Source organism: Carcharhinus amblyrhynchos, chromosome 2, assembly GCF_965287045.1.
Source record: "Carcharhinus amblyrhynchos chromosome 2, sCarAmb.v2.hapA, whole genome shotgun sequence".
NCBI classification, from domain to species: domain Eukaryota; kingdom Metazoa; phylum Chordata; class Chondrichthyes; order Carcharhiniformes; family Carcharhinidae; genus Carcharhinus; species Carcharhinus amblyrhynchos.
The window spans coordinates 137,575,718-137,599,163 of record NC_137325.1 but is presented as its reverse complement, the minus strand read 5'-3'; the positions used below and the strand labels follow the sequence as shown (position 1 = coordinate 137,599,163).

Below are 23,446 nucleotides of genomic sequence, written 5' to 3'. Positions count from 1 at the left end.
GGAGTCTGCCCATTCTCCCTGTGTCTGCATGGGTTTCCTCCGGGTGTTCCGGTCTCTTCCCACAGTCCAAAGATTTGCCAGTTAGGTGTATTGGCCATGTTAAATTCCCCCCCTACAGTGTGCACGAACAGGCGCCGGAGTGTGGCTACTAGGGGATTTTCACAGTAACTTCATTACAATGTTAATGTTGTGACTAATAAATAAACTTCTTAGCATATAATGTCAGCCGTGGTTCAATTGGCAACACACTTAATAGAGACATCGAAACATAGAAAAATTACAGCACAAACAGGCCCTTCGGTCCACAAACTGCGCCGAACATGTCCCTACTGCAAGGCATACCTATAACCCTCTATCTTACTAAGTTCCATGTACTTATCCAAAAGTCTTTTAAAAGACCCTATCGAATCTGCCTCCACCACCACTGCCGGCAGCCGATTCCATGCACCCACCACCCTCTGAGTGAAAAACTTACCCCGACATCTCCTCTGTACCTACCCCCGGGCACCCTAAACCTGTGTCCTCTTATGGCAACCATTTCAGCCCTGGGAAAAAGCCTGAGAATCCACTCAATCAATACCTCTCATCATCTTATACACCTCTATCAAGTCACTCCTTATCCTTTGTCTCTCCAAGGAGAAATGACTGAGCTCTCTCAATCTATCCTCACAAAGCATGCCACCCAATCCAGGCAACAACAGAGGCAACACTTACCTCTGAATTACTCAAGTTCTGAGTTCAAGTTCGTCTTAAGAGCTTGAGCACAAAACTCAAGACTGACACTGAGAGCAGTATTTTGGGAGTACTGCACTGTTGGAGGTGCTGCCTTTTCGATGAGATGTTAAACTGAGTGTCTGCCTGCTTGGGTGGATGTGCAAGATCCCATTACACTGTCACAAAGAAGAGTGAAGGAATAATTCCCAGTAGCCTAGTCAACATTTAAGCAATGAGACGTCTGATGATCCCATATAGTTATATTAATTTTTTTTATCATTCGGGGGATATTCATCGAAGCCTTTCTTTCTTATAACATTAAAAAAAGAAATTAAGAAAATATGCATAGGGTGTTCAGATGAGAGACAGCCATTTCATGGGACAGAATATTTCAGAAGGTTGTGCGACTTTGGAACTTTCAGCCTCAGAAAATGGAGGAGGCGGGATAATTTAATATTTTTAGGGCAGGGGGTGGATTTTTGCAATGCGAGGGACTCAAACGTTATCGGAGATAGATGGGAATGTGGAATTCAAAACATAAACAGATCACCCATGATCTTACCAAATGAGGGAGTGGATATGAAAAGCTAAATAACCTACTTACACTCATATTTCATAAGTTCGTAAAGTCCCACCTCAGAGATGTGCCAAATCAGAGGCTGGCACTGATCCAGTGTTGACAGCATCAACAGGTAGCCACTGTACTCAAGTGATGAGGAAGCAAGCTGCACTGGACGTCACTGTTAATATTTGGGAATCTCATTGGATGCTAAGCCAGCAGGACACAAAGAAGGAGATGGGGGTGGCGTTTGAGAAGCCCTAGCCAGAGGGTAACCTGAAGCAAAGTACCTTCTGGGTAGCCTTGAAAGCTCCAGGGAGACCTTGCCCACCAGCCTGACATGTCTGTATTGATCCTCTGAAGGAGGAATTCGGCTTGTGTCACTCCCCTGCCGTTCCTGGTAGCTCTGCATACATTTTCTTTTAAGATCATGATCTAATTCAATCCTGAAAGTCTTAATTGATTCTGCCTCCATCAGACTCTCAACGAGACCATTCCTGATCCTAACTACTTGGTGCTTGAAAAGTTTTTCCTCATGTTGCCACTGCTTCTTTTGCCAATTACCTGGTGCATTCTCCCTGGCAATGCCTCTACCAATCAGAATCCACCTGCCACCCAATGAGCACTCTCTTCTCATACAGTATATATTGTTCTTCCCTTTACAATTAGTATGTCCTGATGAGTGCAATAAAAAAAGCTCTGAAAGCATATCTTCTTTTTTCAGCGTTACTCAAGTTCTATACCACGAAATGACTATTTTCCTGATTCATGTACCAGGACATCCAGATCTCTCTCCATTTATAGAAAATGTTGCTTTTCTGTTTTTCCTGACAACTTGGGCAAGTTCGCCCAATATAGTCCATCTGCTAAATTTTTGCCCAATAATTTGGCCTATCTATGTACTTTTGCAGAAACTTTATGTTCTCTTTATAACAAGTTTCCTACCTATTTTTGCACCATCAGCAAATTTAGCAGCAATTAATTTGGTTCTTTCATCCAATTTATTGATATATACTGCAAATGGTTGAGGCCTCTGCACTGATCTTTGTGCCACTCCACTTGTCACATTTTGCTAATTTACTCATTTACCCATTTACTCTCCATTTCCTATTAACCAATCCTCTGTCCATACGAATGTATTACCCCTATAAATATAAGTATAGCACATCCACAGGTTCCCCTTTATCCATGTTGCTTGTTACTTCCTTGAAAAACACCAATAAATTAGTCGAATATGATTCTCTTTCACAAAACCGTGTTGACTTAGCCTGATTGCACTAATATTTTCTAACGGCCCTGCTGTAAACTCCTTAATAACAGATTATAGCAATTCCCTATAACAATGTTAAGATAACCGGCCCATCATTTTCTGCTTTCTGTCTCCTTTCTGTCCTGAACAGAGGAGTCACATTTGTTATACTCCAATCTGCCAGGACTTTTCTACAATCTAGGAAATGTTGGAAAATTAGAAGTAATGCATCCAGACAGAATAGTTCAAGAAAACTTTTCCCTTTGGACTGTTGCATTTTTAAAGCAGTAAATGGTTAGGATTTGGAATGGGCTTCCTGAAAGGATAGTGAAGGCAGATTCAATTGCAGCATTCAAAACGGAATTGGCTAAACATCTGAAGTTAAACGGCATGATCTTACAAAAAAATTTGAAGTGCCAAACGAACAAGAGAATGGGAGAGTTTCAGACTCATTTTTTGAGTGAGTTTGAAAATACAATCTTATAGGCACATAGGAACAGAGTAGGCCGGGCAGCTCCCCAAGCCCACTCCACCATTCAATAAGATCTGTGGCCTCATTCCAACTACCTGCCCTAGGCCCAAATCCTTGATACCCCAGCTCAATAAAAATGTCTATCTCAGATTTAAACCTAACAATTGAACCAGCATCCACCAGTTTGAGGAACAGAGATCCAAACCTCCATCACTCTGTGTGTGTAAAAGTGTCTAATATCTCTCCTGGATGACTTGGTCCTAATTTTTAGATTATAGCCCCTGTTTCCAGAGCCTCCAATTAGTGGAAATGGTAATCATTCCTGTAAACCCGCATTGAACTTCACCCAGGGCCAAAACATCTTTCCTAAGATATGGTGCCCTGAGCTACTCACAATGCTCTTACAGGAGTCTAACTAAGTGACAGAAAACAATTTCATGCCCGGGGGTACAACTCCTGAATCTAGGGAACACTGAAAGAATATAATTAGGGCACCGGCAATGTGTTCTCCTACCTCCTTCAACAAGTGTGGATGGAAACTATCAGACCGTGAGGATTTATCATGCTTCAGTTCCATTAGTTTCCCCATTATTGATGAATCACTTAAGCTAATTCGCTGAAAACTCTTTTCCTGATCCTCTGTTAGTTTCCTTGGGACTTCCTGCAAACTATCTTTCCTTTCCAATATGAAAATTGAAGGAAAATACTCGTTCAGCAAATCTGCCATTTCCCCATCGCCATTGACAACATTCCCAACCTCAGTCCTCAGTGAGCCAATTGTGTTTTTAACCAGTCATTTCCCCTCTGCATAACTAGAAAATCATCACTTATGCTAGGTGACACTACCCAATGGGAACTGCCCGACCCTGTCCCAACCACTTACAGTGGGGCCATCATGTCTGGTCTTCGCTGGTGGAGACCATACATTACTCTTGCCGAGGATAATCTCAACTGGCAACGTGGTAAAGGTAAGTGATCAAGAATGACAGCATCCGGGAGTCATTAACAATATGTAAACCACGACATTAATATTTAACTCAGCTTTTGTGCTTTTTTGGCCGTGAAGCTGATCTTGCCAGCAAAATAGTACCAGTGCAATCGAGATAGGCGAGAAACCAGGCATGTTTCTGATTTTTCCCCTCCCGTCCAATCTTACAGCCTCACCAAAAGTCAGGCGGGATAAGGTTGTAAGATTGCACCCAAAAGAAAATAGGGTTATGGGGAAAGGTGTGGTGTTGGAATCAGCTGAATTGCTCATGCAGAGAGCTGATGCTAATAGTCTTTTTGTATGCTCTAACCATTCTATGACGCTAAGACCTTGGGATTTACAACCCAAGGAATTTACAGGTGCACTAGCAACTTCTCAAAGCACCCTTGAAAATGGGCACATTTCACATTAAACAATAAGAAGTTACGCAGAAAAGTTTGATAGGAACATTTGACCAATCCTATTCCAGCCTTAAAACATGATGAGCTGCTCTGGAAAATCACAACAAATTCCATGACAAAGATCCAGTATTAAGGGCCTTCATCCTCCTTCTCATGAATTTTAAATATGGGGATTAGCCATTGCAAGGATACAGACTTCAGCAAAATCATCCTCTTAAAAATCTTCCAATAAAGCTTTACTTCTTTTTAAACTGCTGAATGGTATACAAATATCTTCCTCCACTTGCTTCTTTACTATTTATCAGTCTACAATAGACAACCAAAAGCACTGCTTACCTTGGATTGTGATTTTAGCACTTGCTTTGTCGCTGCCTATGTCACAAGTGTAAAGTCCAGCATCACTTTTATTCAAGTCATGTACTATAAGACAAAGTGTTTTTCCAGCATGCAGTAGTTCATATTTATCACTTGAGCCAAGAACCACATCATCTTTTTTCCAGACAGGATTGACTTTGGGCTTAGATACTTCACATTCCAGAGTTATCATTCCTCTCTCTTCTCCAACGATGTCATCCAAGGGTTTCATGAAGACCACTGGCTTTTCTGTAATATGACAGATTGAGGACAAATACTATGAGCCTCATTTTCAAAATCTCCTGAATAGCTAGAAATTCATCTTACTCTGTGAATTGTTCTAACACAACTGACCTCGACGTTTGGTATAGTTGTGGTCAGTAAGATCACTCAAGGTGGAGTTTAAGGCTAGCACAAGTGAACAATAGGACACCCTAATAATTGAGTTGACTTGAAGTCCAAGGCACTCACTTGCATTCTCCTCACGCTGGTAAAGCACGTAATTACACAGAATTATTCCCAACTCATAACACTGAGATTTCAGCAAAATGAGGAACTACCATTCATTCTGTGCCATTTGCCATCTGCTGCAGTCAGAGACAGGGATGAAAGGGCATGGCTGATGGGGGGGCACCCAAGCTGCAACTCCGAAAATCCATCCTTTTGTGTGAATGGTCATGGTTGACAGGGGATCATGCAGTTAGTCTTTCTTGCTGCCAAGTCTTTCTATGTTCCAGTGGAAAAGTATCTGCATGAGGCTTCTTGTCAAAAACACCACAGGGAGAGTCCCCTATCCTCCAGCCCGTCCTGAACACTGGCCTCCCCATCAATCCAAATGCAGAGTGGCAGTGGGAACTCCCACCCCCACCGCTCGACCGTTTAGGCCCCACCCCATCAGGCCCTTCCCCCTAGGCCCTGCCCCAATGGGCCCCAATCCTTGGCACTGCCCCATGCCTGGTGAATAGTGCCAAAGTGTGTCCTGGGCATGGGCACTTTGCCCGTAGGGCAGTGCCAGGGCACAGCTGGTACTATCAGGGTGCCTATGCCACCCAGCCCCCTGGGGATCCCCAATTGCCCCCCTTCATTCCAATGGTGTCAGGCCACTAGCCCCCTGAAAGTGGGGAGTACTCTGAACCCCGCTGGAGTAAAACACTCTGATGGGGTGGGAGAGGCTCGCGGGCCTAGAGAATTCAGTCCGAAATACCATTTAAATGCTAGCCCCATCTCCCCATGCCAGATTTCAGACGCAGGACAGACCGTGCCAAAAATACAGCGCCGGCAGACAGTTTGCGGAGTGTGAATGCTCATGGGAACTCCGTGAATAAGAACATAAGAACATAAGAAATAGGAGCAGGAGTAGGCCATCTGGCCCTTCGAGCCTGCCCCGCCATTCAATAAGATCATGGCTGATCTGTCGTGGCTCAGTTCCACTTTCCGGCCCTCTCCCCATAACCTTTAATCCCCTGTCTTATCAAAAACCCATCAACCCGCTTCTTGAAAATATTTAGCGAGGCAGCCTCCACCACTTCAACGGGTAGAGAATTCCAGAGATTCACCACCCTTTGAGTGAAGAACTTCCTCCTCAACTCCGTTCTAAAACGCCCCCCCTTTATCTTGAGGCTGTGCCCCCTAGTCCTACTGTCTTTTTTGAGCGGGAAGAGTCTCTCCACCTCTATCCTATCCATCCCATTCATCATCTTATACGTCTCAATGAGATCTCCCCTCATTCTTCTAAACTCCAACGAGTACAAGCCTAGTTCATTCAGCCTCTCCTCATAGCTCAACCCCCTCAACTCCGGTATCAACCTAGTAAACCTCCTCTGCACTCCCTCCAAGGCCAAAATATCTTTGCGCAGGTGCGGCGCCCAAAACTGCACACAGTACTCCAGCTGCGGCCTCACCAATGCCCTATACAGCTGCAGCAAGACCTCCCTACTTTTATATTCAATCCCCTTCGCTATGAAGGCCAGCATCCCATTCGCCTTCCTGACCACCTGCTGCACCTGCAAGCTGGGTTTTTGCGACTCATGCACAAGGACCCCGAGGTCCCTCTGCACCGTTGCCTGCTGCAGTTTTTCGCCACGTAAGTAATAGTCCTTCCTACCATTCTTCCTACCAAAGTGGACCACCTCACACTTGCCAACATTAAATTCCATTTGCCATTTCCTGGCCCATTCGCCCAGCCTATCTAGATCCTTCTGCAGACTCTCCACACCCTCCGCACAATTTGCCGTTCCCCCAATCTTGGTGTCATCCGCAAATTTCGACACCCTACACTCGGTTCCCCCCTCCAGATCATCTATATAAATGGTAAAAAGCTGAGGCCCCAGCACCGACCCCTGGGACACTCCACTAGTCACCATCCGCCAATCCGAATAGCACCCGTTGACCCCCACTCTCTGCCTCCTATTTGACAACCAATCCTCTATCCACGCTAACACCCTACCCCCAACTCCAAGTCCCCTGACCTTCTGCAATAACCTCTTATGAGGTACTTTGTCAAACGCCTTCTGAAAATCCAGAAAGACCACATCCACCGGCTCTCCTCTATCCACCACCCTAGACACATCCTCATAGAACTCCAGTAAATTTGTCAGACACGACTTCCCTTTAATGAAACCGTGCTGCGTCTGCTCTATCAAGCAATTCCCTTCAAGATGCCTCGCAATTTCCTCCTTAATGACGGATTCTAACATTTTACCTACCACAGACGTTAAACTAACCGGCCTATAATTCCCTGCCTTTTGCCTGGCACCCTTCTTAAACAACGGCGTAACATTAGCCGTTTTCCAATCTTCCGGCACTTCCCCGGAATCCAGCGATGTCTGGAAAATAACCACCAATGCATCCACTATAACCTCCGCCATTTCTTTCAGAACGACTGGGGAATCACCCCCATGCGATTCTCCCGGCCTGTTGTGCTAAAAAATTAGCGCAACAGGCAAGGAGAATCGCCCCCACTCCCCCATATTACGCATGCAGAACATGTATTTGGCTAGACAGCAGAGTCCTGTTCGTGCATTCTCCATGACAATGCCTCTACATTGTACCAGAGTCCACTTGCCAACAAATCAGCACTCTCTGAGATAGTATAATCTGTTATTTTCTCCTTAAATTAGTATTCTTATAAAGCGTCCTGATGTGTGCAAGACAAAAGGCTTCAACATTTCTCTATTTTTAGCAATACTCAATTTCTGTACTACCAATGGCTAGTAGCAAAAATGCATTTGACAAAAATGCCTAGCATATCTGCATAGTGGAAAACTGAAGTATAGAGTCAATGTTAGTTCACATTTAGCAATATTAAAACTTTAATGATTCACGCAACCACTGCTTAATTCTGAATAAACAATGTGGGGTGCTTACCGCGAACATTCAGCTGTGCCTTTTCTGTCACACCTCTCACTTTCAGCATAACCGTTCCTGTGTCATCAAGTGTTACACCTTTCAGAATTAACATGTGTCTCGTTCCTTTTTTCTTTATCTCATTGAAATTGTTTGAGTATAAGGGCGTATCATTTAGAAACCACTGAACATCTTCAACATCATGGGACAATTCACATGAATAAACTAGATTGCTGTCCTCCTCAGTATCTACATCTTCTAAATGTTTCGTTACTTCTATTTTCAGAGCTGCAAATGTAAATGCAAACATGGTTATCTAATGTCTCTATTTTGAATTTTATATATTATCTATACACAGTGGAGTCAACTTTCAGAGATTCCATTCTAAGCATTGACATTCAATAGGAGATGAATTGGGAAATCAGCTGCTGATTTGCAGCAACCCCGACTCACATTACCTTCAAATCACTGAACAATTTTGAAAGGATTATTACTTACGTGGCAAAAAACTGCAGCAGGCGACAGTGCAGAGGGACCTCGGGGTCCTTGTGCATGAGTCGCAAAAACCCAGCTTGCAGGTGCAGCAGGTGGTCAGGAAGACGAATGAAATGCTGGCCTTCATAGCGAGGGGGATTGAATATACAAGTAGGGAGGTCTTGCTGCAGCTGTATAGGGCATTGGTGAGGCCGCAGCTGGAGTACTGTGTGCAGTTTTGGGCGCCGTACTTACGCAAGGATATTTTGGCCTTGGAGGGAGTGCAGAGGAGGTTTACTAGGCTGATGCCGGAGTTGAGGGGGTTGAGCTATGAGGAGAGGCTGAATAAACTAGGCTTGTACTCGTTAGAGTTTAGAAGAATGAGGGGAGATCTCATTGAGACGTATAAGATGATGAATGGGATGGATAGGATAGAGGTGGAGAGACTCTTCCCGCTCAGAAAGGACAGTAGGACTAGGGGGCACAGCCTCAAGATAAAGGGGGGGCGGTTTAGAACGGAGTTGAGGAAGAACTTCTTCACTCAAAGTGTGGTGAATCTCTGGAATTCTCTGCCCGTTGAAGTGGTGGAGGCTACCTCGCTAAATATTTTTAAGACGCGGGTTGATGGGTTTTTGATAAGAGAGGGGATTAAGGGTTATGGGGAGAGGGCGGGAATGTGGAACTGAGCCACGACAGATCAGCCATGATCTTATTGAATGGCGGGGCAGGCTCGAAGGGCTAGATGGCCTACTCCTGCTCCTATTTCTTATGTTCTTATTTATGTTATGAATTTGTAAGTTGACCGCACCAAACCAAGCTACAGAAGAATTATTTGTAGAGCAAGGACAGCAGATACATAGGAACACCACCACCTGCAAGTGGTGCACACCATTCTGGAACTTTATCACTGTTCCTTCACTGTTAAAATCTGGAAGTCCCTCACTAGCAGTATAGTGGGTCTATCTGCACAGCACAGGATGCAGCAGTTCAAGAAGATAGCCTCTCAAGGGTAATTAGGGATGTAACATACAATGGCCTATCCAGCAATGTTCTCACCCCACAAATGAATTTTTTAAAAATCCACGCTCCAAACCAGAAGCAATCTTGGCCATAAACCCGAGTGTATTTTATTCCCCTGAAATAAAGTAAACTAAATTCTACTAAAAACACAAGACACAAAATCTTTCTTCCAATAAACTTTATAAAGTGTGTGATCATAAAACAGTTTGGAAAATATCAACGGGACTAGACAAGTTCAGCATACATCAATGAAAGAGAAATCATGTTTGACAAACTTACTGGAGTTTTTTGAGGACACAATTACAGCAATAGATAAGGGAGAACCAGTGAATGTGATGTATTTGGATTTGCAGAAAGCATTTGATAACGTCCCACATGAGAGGTTTGTGTGCAGAATTAAAGCCCATGGAATTGGGGATAATATATTGGCATAGATTGAGGATTGGATAGCAAACTGGAAACAGAAAAAAGGAATAAATGAGTCTTTTACAAAGTGGTAAGTGGTGACAAGTGGGTACCACAAGGATCAGTGCTTGGGCCCCAGCTATTCACAATATACATTAATGCTTTGGATAAGAAAACCAAATGTAATATTTCCAAGGTTGCTGATTAACAAAACTAGGTGGGAATGTGGATGAGGAGGTGGAAGCGGAAGCACAAAAGTGACTTAAGCAAGTTGGACATTATGTAGTAGATACCTTATAATGTGGATAAGTGTGAAGTTACTCACTTCAGTAGAGAAAACTGAATTACAGGGTTCTATTTAAACGGCGATAAATTGGGACATGTTGATCGACAAAAGGATTTGGGTGCCCTATACACCAGACTCAGAAAACAAGCAAGCAGCTAGAAGGTAAATTGTATATTGGCCTTCATTTCAAGAGGAATTGAGTACAGGAACAAGGATGTCTTACTGCAGCTGTATAAAGTCTTGGTGAGACCACACCAGAAATACTGTGTGCAGTTTTAATCTCTTTATCTACAAAGGGATATATTTACCAAAGAGGTCGCAGAAAAAAGGTTCACTAGACTGATTTCTGGAATGGTAGGATGGTCGCATGAGATTGACTTGTATTCACTGGAATTTAGAATGACAGTGGATCCCATTGAAACATCTAGAATTTTAATAGGGCTGGACAGACTGGATCGGAGGGCGGCTAGAGCAAGGGGTCTCAGTTTCAGTATATGTGATAGGCCATTTCAGACTGACATAAGATGAAATTTTTTTACTCTGAGGCTGGTGAACTTGTGGAATTCTCTACCACAGAATGCTGCAGAGGCTGTGAAGGAAATAGATAAGGGAGTCAATTCTCCAAGCCCGCTGCGCTGCTTGAGCAGCAGTGGTAATTGAATTTGCAGGGAGGTCTTGCTGCAATTGTACAAGGTACCGGTGAAGCCGCAACTAGAGTACTGTGTGCAATTTTGGTCCCCTTATTTGCGAAAGAATATATTGGCCTTGGAGGGAGTACAGAGAAGGTCCACCAGGTTGATACCAGAGATGAGGGAGTTAGCTTATGAGGAGAGATTGAGTAGATTGGCCCTGTACCCGTTGGAATTTACAAGGCTGAGGGGAGATCTTATAGAGACATATAAGATAATGAAGAGGCTAGACAGGGTAGAGGCAGAGAGATTATTTCCACTTAGAAAGGAAACAAGAACTAGAGGGCACAGCCTCAAAATAAGGGGGTGTCAGTTTAGAACAGAGTTGAGGAGGAACATCTCTCAGAGGGTAGTGAATCTTTGGTATTCTCTGCCCATTGAAGCAGTGGAGGCTACCTTGTTAAATATGTTTAAGTCACAGGTAGATAGATTTCTGATCAATAAGGGAATTAAGGGTTATGGGGAGCAGGCGGGTAAGTGGAACTGAACCACTATCAGACCAGCTATGATCTTACTGAATGGCGGGGCAGACTCGAAGGGCTAGATGGCCTACTCCTGCTCCGATTTCTTAAGTTCTTATGTTCTATGTGTTGGAAGGCCAGCGATGGGGGGGTTGCGGGGCTGGCCAGTGATCGGGCTGGCCAGCAATCAGAAGGCTAGCAATGTGGGGCCACTGATTCTAAGTGCTGCACCTGGATGCAATTCAGATCCAACTTGGAAACCTGTTCTCAGATGCCCCCATACTCATGTAGCTTGAAAAAAATTGCGGGTCTGAATCACACTGTGGGCGAGGCTTTTCGTGCCTGAAATACTACAGCTCTGCACATGCGCAGTGAAAAAAATTTGAAAAATGCGCCTCTGTCACATTGCTCCCAGCCTGGAATCTGGATGCGCAAACGCAATGGTAAAGGGGGAAATGCGGGTAAAGTTGGGCGGGCAGCCCATTAATACAATTTAAATGCATGCAAATGCACTTAAATCACGTTGCGTCCATTTCGGGTGCAGTTCGAATCGCAGCCATTTTTGGGTCTTGGCAAAGTGGGCATTTGCATGGACGTGAGTGCAGATCACGGTAATCACCTCACACCCGACTTTACCAAGTTTTTGCACTCGTTTTCGGCTGCAATGCAATGGTGAAATCGGGCCCATTGTGACAGCAGTGTACATTATATAAAAGATGCAATGCAGCAACTCATCAAGCCCCCTTTAACAGCACTTTCCAAACCCACAATTCTACCGTCTGGAAAGACAACAGTAACTGAAGCATGCTACAACTAGAGAGCTCCAAAATCTATTGCTGAAGCAGCTGTGCCCTAAAAAAACATTGCTTGACTGAAAACTCTTATTAAGTGATCTATGTCTCAATTGTACAATGTTCATTTACATAAGATAACAGGTGTCAAGTATTTTCAGTTTCTACTATTTACAAGGTCTGATGACTGGCATTTTTAAAGGACTGCTGTTATCTTTTTAAGAATGTAGAACATTATGAATAATTATTTTTTAAAGCTTTATAACACATGCTATTGGGTTCAGTTGTTCTATAGTATATAAACTGGGTGAATGGGCAAGGGAGTACCATAGGCTGGAACAGAGTGTGTGAGAGATGTTGGGCGTGAGTGGAGGACTAGCTTGGTATGGGGGTCATGGGTAAGAACCTTTTGATCTTACCTTTCAAAAGGTTCCTTCATCCAGACTATGGTTCACAATACTGGAGACTACGAACAACAAGTTCTGAAAAAGGTGCCTGACTCCATAAAATTGAAGAAGGCTAAGATGGACTCTGAATAGTGTGGATGAACAGAGGGATCTAGGTGTATGTGTACATAGATCCCTGAAAGTTGGGAATCAAGTAGATAGGGTTGTTAGGAAGGCATACGGTGTCTTGGCGTTTATTGGTAAGGGGACTGAATTTAAGAGCCGCAGCGTCATGTTGCAACTGTACAAAACTCTGGTGCGTCCGCACTTGGAGTATTGTGTGCAGTTCTGGTCCCCACATTATAGGAAGGATGTGGAGGCTTTGGAGAGGGTGCAGAGGAGGTTTACCAGGATGTTGCCTGGTATGGAGGGGAGGTCCTATGAGGAGAGACTGAGGGATTTGGGGTTGTTTTCGTTAGAAAGAAGGCGGCTAAGAGGGGACCTTATTGAAACATATAAGATGATCAGAGGTTTGGACAGGGTGGACAGTGATAGCCTTTTTCCTCAGACGGAGAAAGCTAGCACGAGGGGGCATAGCTTTAAATTAAGGGGTGGTAGTTATAGGACGGATATCAGGGGTAGGTTCTTTACCCAGAGGGTGGTGAGGGATTGGAATGCCCTGCCTGCTGCAGTTGTGGATGCGCCTAGTTTGGGGGCGTTTAAGAGATCTGTGGATAGGTTTATGGATGGAAAGGGTTTGGTTTAGGTTAGAAGTTCATTGTTTTTTAACTGGTCGGCGCAACATCGTGGGTCGAAGGGCCTGTTCTGCGCTGTAATGTTCTATGTTCTATATCCATGTTCACAATGAAGATGGCTAAATAGGGAGTGCAGATTTGTGACCCATGCTAGCCTGTTCCCTTATTCCGTGTTAGTGAAAATTAGGGTCACCAGGAATGGGTCTGGGAATCTCCCTGACTCTGCAAACATCCAGCCCTTCAAGCAAAGCAGGCATATCAGAGGTTCCAATTGGTTCCTGGAGGCAGTGTGTCAATCACAAAGGCAATGAAGAGCACCCCATGAGGAAGTAAGCAGCCGACCTAACACAAATCTAGTTCTGATGAAAGGTCATCCAGATTCAAAACACTAATTTTATTCTCTCTCCACAGATGCTGTCAGATCTTGAGATTTTCCACCATTTTCCATTTTTGTTTCAGGTTCCAGTATCCGCAGTATTTTGCTCTTAGCCATGTCAGGATTTTGCTTGTCGAGATTTTGTTTTCCAATGGAATCTATTTTTGTTGACCATTTTGAATTGCTTATTTAAATGTTTCCCATTCTTATTTACCAAAATACTTTTTATCTATACTCAATCGATCTTAGCCATCTCTCCACTGATAAAAGATGCTTTTTTAGGACTAGCACGTGTCATTTTCAAACTTAAATAGAATTCAATTATACTATCATTTTTTTCCAACAGATCTTTTCGTTTGATATTACTGATTAACCTTGCCTCAGTACCATACTGTTATATATTACACACAGCTTATAAAGTTCATACAGTTTGCAATCCCTTACCAAAGAAAGGGCATAGTAACATTGGAGGCAGACCAAAGGGGATTCACCAGGCTAATTTCTCGGTTGAGAGAGTTGTCCTTTCAAGACAGACTAAATAGTCTCGGTCTGCGTTCCTTGGAATTTATAAGAGTGAGGGGTAACGTTATTCAAACATACTAGATCCAGAAGGACCTAGACAGGGTAGATGGTGAGATGTTTTCACTAGTGGGGCAGTCTCGAAGAAGGGGACATAGCTACAAGATAAAGGGCCGATCGTTTAAAACTGAGGTGCATAGAAATTTTTTCTCACAGAGGGAATTCTCTGCCCCAAAGGGTGGTGAAGGCTAGATCATTAGAAGCATTCAATAAATATGAGGAATAAAGGGCTATGGAGAAATGGCACAGAAAAGGAGTTGAGGAGGTACAGATCAGCCATGATCATACGGAATGGCAGGGCAGGAAAAAGGGCCTGTAGCCTTCTCCTGCTTATAATTATCGTGTTCATGAGTTCTATTAGATCTAACATAGCTTGATCCCTAATTAGTTCCACAATGTATTAGTCCAGAAAGCATTCAACAAATCCATCTTCCTGATCACTTCTGCCAATTTGGTTTGTGCAGTCTATGAAGATGAAAGTCCCCTTTGTTACAATCTCTAATTATTTCTTGCTTGATATTCTGTCTAACATTATAGCTACTGTTAGGAGGTTATAAACATCTTCAAACGGTGTCTTCTGACCTTTCCTAAATCCACCCATACTGATTCTATTTCTTGATCTTCTCAGAAAAGATGCCTGCAAGGCAAATGCTGTAATCTGTCATGATCAAATACAGAAAGGGATTGAAATATGCATTAAACACAAGAACTTGCATATACAAGTATTCACATGCCATTCTCAACCGGGTTCCTTATGCAACAGAAGGTCTAACCAAAATGGCATGCAGCACATACCCAGCAGAAATAACTTTTGGTCTGCAATTCTTCAGCTTTAAAATGTAAGTAAGAAGCAGAACCTCACGTAAGGTATCGAAGAAAGGAGGTGACTGATAACAGTTGATTTGGAGCAATATTCAAAGGTAAGGCACAATGGTCTTAGGTATTATCTAGAGAGTGATTAATTCGGCCTTATGACTAAAATCAAGTATGGTATTGGCAGTCTTGCACTTGATAGGAGTCAATGAGGTTACACTGACACTTCATTTGAAGCATTTTTGAAAAACAGCATTGAGGCCTTTTGGCTTGGATGCAAATCAAATCAAGCACTGGAGGGGGTGCAATGCTTGCTCCTATCAGGTTGGACCAGGTAGAACAAGCCCAAGACAGGAAGAGGCTTGCCTGTCTTGTCAGCTTGGATCTGTAATGACTTTGAATTGGATTTTGATTGGATATAGCTAAAAAAACTTAGGCGAGCAGAGGGGGCAAATTTCTGGAATCAATCCAGAATAGACTAATTATCCATCATGCTCTTTCAACATAATTATATAACAGTAACTAACTTTTATTGTGTCAATTCTTACCTTCAACTGTGAGTCTGGCTGTGGTCTGTGCGTTACTTGATTTACAGCTATATTCACCAGAGTCTTCAGGTTTGAGATTTGAAATGGTAAGTTCTAACACATTTTTATTTTGATTGAATTTGTAACGGTCAGACGATTTGATTAAGGTCTGGTCTTTGTACCATCTGACCACCTTGGGTGTCGGTGTAAACTCACAGCTCAAAGTAGTAGAGTTCCTCTCTTCAACATTAATGTTCTGTAGTTCTCTAACTACCTCTGTTGGGGGCTCTGAAAAGTAATCACATGCAAATTTATAATTAAGGTTGTCAAATAACAACAAACTTTGTATTTATAAAGCACTTTAATGTAATAACATGTCCTAAGTTGAAACAGGGTACAATAATAAACCAGAATGGGAGATCAAACCACATCAGGAAATAGTAACATAGGTGACAAACATTTGGTCAGAGCTAAGCTTTAGGGGCATCATTAAAGAGAATGGAGACAGAGAAAGAGGGAGAAAGAGATAGAGAGAGAAAGGGAGCTTGAGGGAGCACATACTAGAGCACTGGTCCCTTCAGCTGAATGGGACTAATGATAGGATGAAGCGAACCTGATGCACAAGGCTCAAATTAAAGGACTGCAGCAATTCTGGAGAACTGTAAAGCCAGGGAGGTAGGGAGGGGTGAGGCCATAGTACGATCTGAACGCTATGGGCCCGATTTTATCATTTTCATTCTAAGTGCTGAATCTGGGCACAATTCAGATCCGATCTGGAAACCTGTTCTCAGATGCCCCCATACACACTTACCTCGAAAATAAAATCGCCAGTCTGAATCACGCTATGGGGCAGGGCTTATCGTGCCTGAAACGATTGGAGCTTTAAGTTGCACATGTGCAGTGAGAACAAAAATTTGAAAAACGCGCCCTGGTCACATCGCTCCTGGACCGCAAAAGGCGGATAAAGCGGCCTGGGACCAAAAAGCAGGAGCGATGGCCCCACAGACACTGCCCATCACCACAACATAACTGTCCTCCTTATTTCCTTCCCCGCTACCCAGACCAATCGTGACCATCTGCCCCACTTTCGACCGCAGAGTAGCATGGTCCCACCCTTCCCACTCCTCCCACCCTCTTCCAGACAACAATCTGGCCTCCCTGTGCCCTCCTACTCCCAGACAACAATCTGGCCTCCCTCTGCCACCTCCCCCCCACCCCTCATCCACCAGACAACAATCTGACCTTCTGCCCCCCCCCAACCAGAAATACATCTAACCCACCTCCCCCACAACCCCACCAGAAAATAATCCGGTCTCCCTTCTCCCACCTCCCCAACTCCTACCAGAGAATGATCTGGCACACCTCCCCCTCCCCCACCAATCTGAGTCAGAGAGCCATTGGAAGCTCTGAACTTACCTCTTCAGAAGCTGGAATGCCCGAAACAGACCTTTGCCAACAGACCTTTGCTGTTTCGCCCAAATCTGGACGTGCGAACGTAATGGTAAAGGGGGAAATGCTGGTAAAGTTAGGCGGGCAGCCCATTAATTCAATTTAAATGCATGCAAATCGGATAGTGGCCATTTTTGGGCCTTGGTAAAGTGGGCATCTGCACAGACGTAGGCGCAGATCGCGTTAATGGCCTCACGCCTGACTTTACTACGCTTTAAGCTGCGCCCACAGCCTCTCTGGCCAGAACAGACTGGTCCAAAATTTTTCAGACTGAGTGCATAAGATTGGGCCTGGAAACTCACCCAAAAAGCGGATCTGGAACACTCCCAGTTTCACGTCCACCCGACACTTAGAAAAAATCTCATAAAATTCCATCCATAGAGTCAGAGGTTCAACTCAGTGCTAAAGTCCAGGTTTTCTTCTTCAGCTACTGTTAATAGATTACTTACTTTTTAAATTTAGAATTTGGCTGCAATTGATTTTCAGTTAAGAGAATAGGTAAGTAGTTTAAAGATCATTTTGAGGCTCGATATTCACTTTGCCAGTGGACCACCAATTCTTATTGTTGAAAGTCACAAGGCAAATGATTAAATTGGTGAGGTACTAAATGCTGCATAAAGAGGCACAAAGAGCAAGACTTCAATGAGGAGAGCAGAGTATAAAAAATGAGATTTCAGTGAGGAGAGCAAGGTATAAAATGCAACACTTCAATGAGGAAAGCGGGGTAAGACTTCAGCAAGGAGTGAAGTGCCACTGCACTTCATGAATTTCAGGAAGAGAGGTCCTATGGGAAGGTGAAATGACAACAGTAGGAGTATGTGAGCTTGTATGTGCTAGGTCCACACAGCAGAGCCTGGTCTCCAGTGTTCTGAACCCTAATGGACCAAGGCTTTGTTTTGTCAAATTCATGTGGTAGCTGGTGTGCAACAGACACTCTAAATTAAAATAATTCACCCGTAAGCATCTTTCACCCCTTAAGATGAAGTTCAGGACCTGGAACGTCAGGTACCTCATGGACAATTCCAATTGCGACAGACCAGAACGCGCATACTGCTATCATTGCCCATGAGCTCTGACATTTCGCCACTGACATCGCTGTCCTAAGCGAAATGCCAGCAGGCAGGGAGAAGCCAGCAAAAGGAACAACAATGGCTGTTACTCCTTTTATTGAAAGATAAACCAGAAGAATCGCTGCATTCTCAGGACTGGCTTCGCTATTAGAAATGAACTAATTGTCTGGCTTGGAGACTTCTCTTATGGGATTAGAAAAAAGTCTCATGACCTGCTGGCTCACCCAGAGCCAGTACGCTGCAGTCCTCAATGCAGCAATATTGGGAGGTACAAATGAGTCCTGAGAGGAATAACTCCAGCCTTGGACAATTCTTAAGCCGAACCCCAATGGGCAACAAGCTGATCTTCCTTGGACATTTCAATGCCAGAGCTGGAAAAGAAATGGGGAGGTAGAATTGGCTGAGAAGGAGTAAGGAAATCTAATGCCAACAGTATTCTGCTCCTGACGTAATGCCTAAAACAAGTCCTTCTCTGAACTAACACCTTGTTCCATCAGGGAGACAAGCAGAAAGTCTCACGGCAACACCCTCACTCACTCACTGACAGCTGCTTGACTACATCACTGTCTGAATGACAGGCCACAAGGACATGCATATCATTCATGCTGTCCTGGCTTGAGACAATTCATGCCTCTTTAACCTGTGCTTAACCCTCTCTCCACTCACATTGTACCTGTAAAGACTTGATTACCTGCTAAGACTCACATTCCAACCATTATCTTGCAATTGAGTCGATATATGCCCTGTTCCTGAACCAAACTCTCCACTCACCTGATGAAGGAGCAGCACTCCAAAATAGCGAAACTTCTCTGAACCAGAAACTACAACCTAACCTGAGAGCAAGAAAGCAGCTTTACAAACGATTGAAGGTCCAGCAAAAAATCCGTAACCTCAAGAACAGATGGAGGATGGAAAAAGTGCAGGAGATCAAGCAGTTAGTCAACAAAACATGCAATGTTTCTTTCATGTATCAAGATCTGTGAAGGCCCAAACATCCAAGACCTATCCCACTGCTGGCAAAGAATGGAGAGGTTCTCATCAAGAACAGAGGCAGCCGCACCCACTGGGAGAAGCACTTCAAAAACCTCTTTTACAAAGACTCAGCTAAAAAACAAGGCATTAGGAACTGATGGAATTCCTGCCAAAGCACTAAAACATGAGGGAAACAGTACTGGCATGAAAATATGACCTAATATCCCTTATCTGGAAATAGGTGAACATGCCAGGAGATTTATGACACCATAATCAAGACCATCTTCAAGCAAGGTGGCACATCTGACTGCAGTAACTAGAGGAATTTCCTTGTTGTCGGCCACAGAGAAGAGAATCTCAACGGTCCTTCTCAATTGTCAACTCCGTGCGGCTGACGAGTTCCTCCCGGAATCTCAGTGCGGCTTCTGCCAAGTGGCACAACAGACATAATCTTCACGACATGGCAACTACAAGAGAAATATACGGAACAGCACCAAACCTTGTACATGGTCTAATTTGACATCACAAAGGCATTTGACATTGTCAACCATGAAAGATAATGGAGCACCCCCTTCATTATGACCAAAAATTAGTCATGTCGCAAACTATGTGGACGTGAGAGCATCTCAACTTGCAATATGGTGATGTATAATTTGTTTTTGGAATGGTATGAGGAGTCATGTGAAATCCCATGAGAATTACCAGCCCAGTTGTTCTGTTTCAATTATTAAAGACTATTTACTAATTTAAAGAAACGTCAAATACACATGAATAGGACTATTACACCCTAAGACAATTAAATATATGAATTACTAAACACATGCACAGTTTAAAGAGAAATTATCCATTGTACAAAATATACATCTGCGATCCCTGAACTCCTTCAGACTTTCCCCTTTCCAAACAACATACTAATTAAAAAAATCTATAAGTCAAATCCAACTAATAGCTACCACTCAAGGGCAACTAGAGATGGGCAATAAATGCTGGCCAGCAGTGACACCCCCATGTCCCATGAACAAATAAAAAAGACACAGTACATGATAAATGATCGAGTATGGGAAATGTCTTTTTCTGGTCCAGCCAAGATATTTAAACAGCCTTTCCGAAGCTTTCTGCACTACCTAAGGCTTCTTAGATGTTAAAATGGCCTTTAGGCTGTGAGGTATTAAGGCCTATCGGCTTTGAGATGTTACAATGCCTCTTGGCTGTGAGATGTCAAATTGGCTTGCCTGCTTTTGCAGGTGCTGGCAATTATATTCTGGTTCCTCTTTGATTCTCCCTTACATATTTGGGATGTCTGCATCTCACATTCAGTGCCTCTTGAAGTTAGCATCTGTATATCTCCACTAATTCCACTAATTTCACAGTTATCTAGGTAGGCTGTTTCTTGATGATAGGACTATTTACACCTGATTCTGCCTGGATGTCTGTTAATCTCATTACTGGAAAAAGTTGCACCTCATCATGTCCTTTGCATGCTGGCCACTGCTGCCACCAGGTAGATTTTTACTTATTTCTGGACAGATCAATTCATAGAACATGGAATGAAGAACATTACAGCACAGTACAGGCCCTTCGGCCCTCAATGTTGTGCCAAGCTATGTTCAATCCCAAGATCAAGCTATCCCCTCCCTATCATTCTGGTGTGCTCCATGTGCCTATCCAATAACCGCTTGAAAGTTCCTAAAGTGTCTGCCTCCACTATCACAGCAGGCAGTCTATTCCACACCCCAACCACTCTCTGAGTAAAGAATCTACCTCGGACATCTCTCCTATATCTCCCACCATGAACCTTATAGTTATGCCCCCTTGTAACAGCTACATCCACCCGAGGAAATAGTCTCTGCACGTCCACTCTATCAATCCCTCTCATCATCTTATAAACCTCTATTAAGTCGCCTCTCATCCTCCTACGCTCCAAAGAGAAAAGCCCCAGCTCCCTCAACCTTTCCTCATAAGACTTACCCTCCAAACCAGGCAGCATCCTGGTAAATCTCCTCTGCACTCTCTCCAATGCTTCCACGTCCTTCTTATAGTGAGGTGATCAGAACTGAACACAATATTCCAAATGTGGTCTCACCAACATCCAATATAGTTGCAGCATAACCCCACGGCTCTTAAACTCAAACCCTCTATTAATAAACGCTAACATACTATAAGCCTCCTTCGCGGCTCTATCCACTTGAATGGCAACATTCAGAGATCTGTGGATCTGAACCCCAAGATCTCTCAGATCCTCCACATTCCTTAGAACCCTGCTGTTGACCCTGTAATCTGCATTCAAGTTTGTCCAAAATTAATCACCTCATATTTATCAGGGTTAAACTCCATCTGCCACTTTTAAGCCCAGCTCTGCATCTTATCACTGTCTCTTTACAGCTTGCAAGAGCCCTCCACCTCATCCACTACTCCATCAATCTTGGTGTCATCAGCAAATTTACTAACCCACCCTTCAGCCCCTTCTTCCAAGTCATTGATAAAAATCACAAATAGCATAAGACCCAGCACTGACCCCTGTGATACACCACTGGTAAATGGCCTCCAGTCTGAAAATTTTCCTTCCACCACCACCCTCTGTCTTTTATGAGACAGCCTCATAACTTACTTATCCAATCGGCCAAATTTCCTTCTACCCCACACATTCTTATCTTCTTCATGAGCCTACCATGGGGAACCTTATCAAACACCTTACTAAAATCCATGTATCTGACATCAACTGCTCTACTTTCGTCCACACACTTAGTTACCTCCTCAAAGAATTCAATCAAATTTGTGGGGCAGGACTTACCCCTCACGAAACTGTGCTGACTATCCCGGATTAAACTGCATCTTTCCAAATGGTCATAAATCCTATCTCTCAGGACTCTTTCCATTAACTTACCAACCACTGAAGTAAGACTAACTGGCCTATAATTACCAGGGTCATTCCTATTTCCTTTCTTGAAGACAGGAACAACATTTGCCACTCTCCAGTCCTCTAGCACTATCCCCATTGACAGTGAGGATCCAAAGATCAAAGCTAAAGGCTTCATAATCTCATCCCTTGCCTCCCAAAGTGTCCTAGGATGTATCCCATCTGGCCCAGGGGACTTATCAACCCTCAGGTTTTTCAAAATTGCTAATACATCTTCCCTCACAGCATCTACGTCCTCCATCCTATCAGTCTGTATCATGGACTCATCCTCAAAAACATGGCCCCTCTCCTTACTGAACACTGAAGAAAAGTATTCATTCAACACCTCACCTGACTCCATGCACAAGTTCCCACTACTATCCTTGACTGGCCCTAACCTCACCCTGGTCATTCTTTTATTTCTCACATAAGAGTAAAAAGCCTTTGGGTTTTCTTTTATCCAACCCGCCAAGGACTTCTCATGCCCCCTCCTAGCTCTCCTAAGCCCTTTCTTTAACTCATTCCTAGCTACCTTGTAACACTCAAGCGACCCAACTGAACCTTGTTTTTTCATCCTTACACCTTGGTAATTAGGTAGGGTAATTACGTGATTAGGGAATCCTATCATTCCTTAATAAAATCTTGTTCATGCCATTACTAGGCAACTCCATGACCGTCACTATTCTCTGTCCACTTCACGATGATATACAAGCCACAGTTCTGACCAACAGATCCAGCATAGACCAAAATCACATTCAGATGAGGATCAAGCAAGACTGTGTCATCACACCAACGCTCTTCCTTATCTTCCTTGCTGCAACGTTCCAATTCATCTCAGTAAGCTCCCTGGAGTGGAACAAAACTACAGAACAAATGAGAATCTGTTCAACTTCCACTGCCTGAAGACAGATCCAAGGTCGTACCATCCTCTATCACTGAACTACAGTTTGCAGGCAATGTTGATTCTATGCACGCATGGAAGCTGAGTTCCAAGCCATTTCTAGTGCCTTCACCAAAGTATACAAGAGCATGGGCCTTACGTTAAACATCCTGAAGACAAAGATCCTCTACTAACCTGCTGCCGGCACTGCGGCCTATCCCCCTTACCTAATTACCAAAATCTACAGCGAGGCCTTGGACAATGTGGACTACTTGCCATACCCTGGAAACGTATTCCCAACAAGGGTAGACATTACTGACAAGGTTCAACATTTCCTTCTATGTGCCCGTGCAGTCTTCAGTTATTTGAGGAAGAGAATATTTGAAGATCAGGACCTCAGACCCACCACCAAGCCCATGGTCTAGAGAGCAGTAGTGATATCCACCATCCTATATGGCTCAGAGATGTCGACAGTATAAAGCAGACGTCAAGAACCCTCAAGATCTACCATCAGTGCTGCCTCTGCAAGATCCTT

The 23,446-nt window shown here is 43.7% G+C and overlaps 1 protein-coding gene across 1 annotated transcript in view; it reads right to left on the bottom strand.

Moving 5' to 3' along the window:
* Positions 1-23,446, bottom strand: part of obscnb (obscurin, cytoskeletal calmodulin and titin-interacting RhoGEF b) — a 696,366-nt gene that overhangs the window by 464,735 nt on the left and 208,185 nt on the right. The window contains exons 22-24 of the mRNA XM_080214757.1: positions 15,666-15,932; positions 8,104-8,370; positions 4,720-4,986 (exon numbers count right to left, since the gene is read on the bottom strand). Of these exons, the coding sequence (XP_080070883.1) occupies positions 4,720-4,986; positions 8,104-8,370; positions 15,666-15,932 (801 nt within the window). The remainder of the gene's footprint in view (positions 1-4,719; positions 4,987-8,103; positions 8,371-15,665; positions 15,933-23,446) is intronic.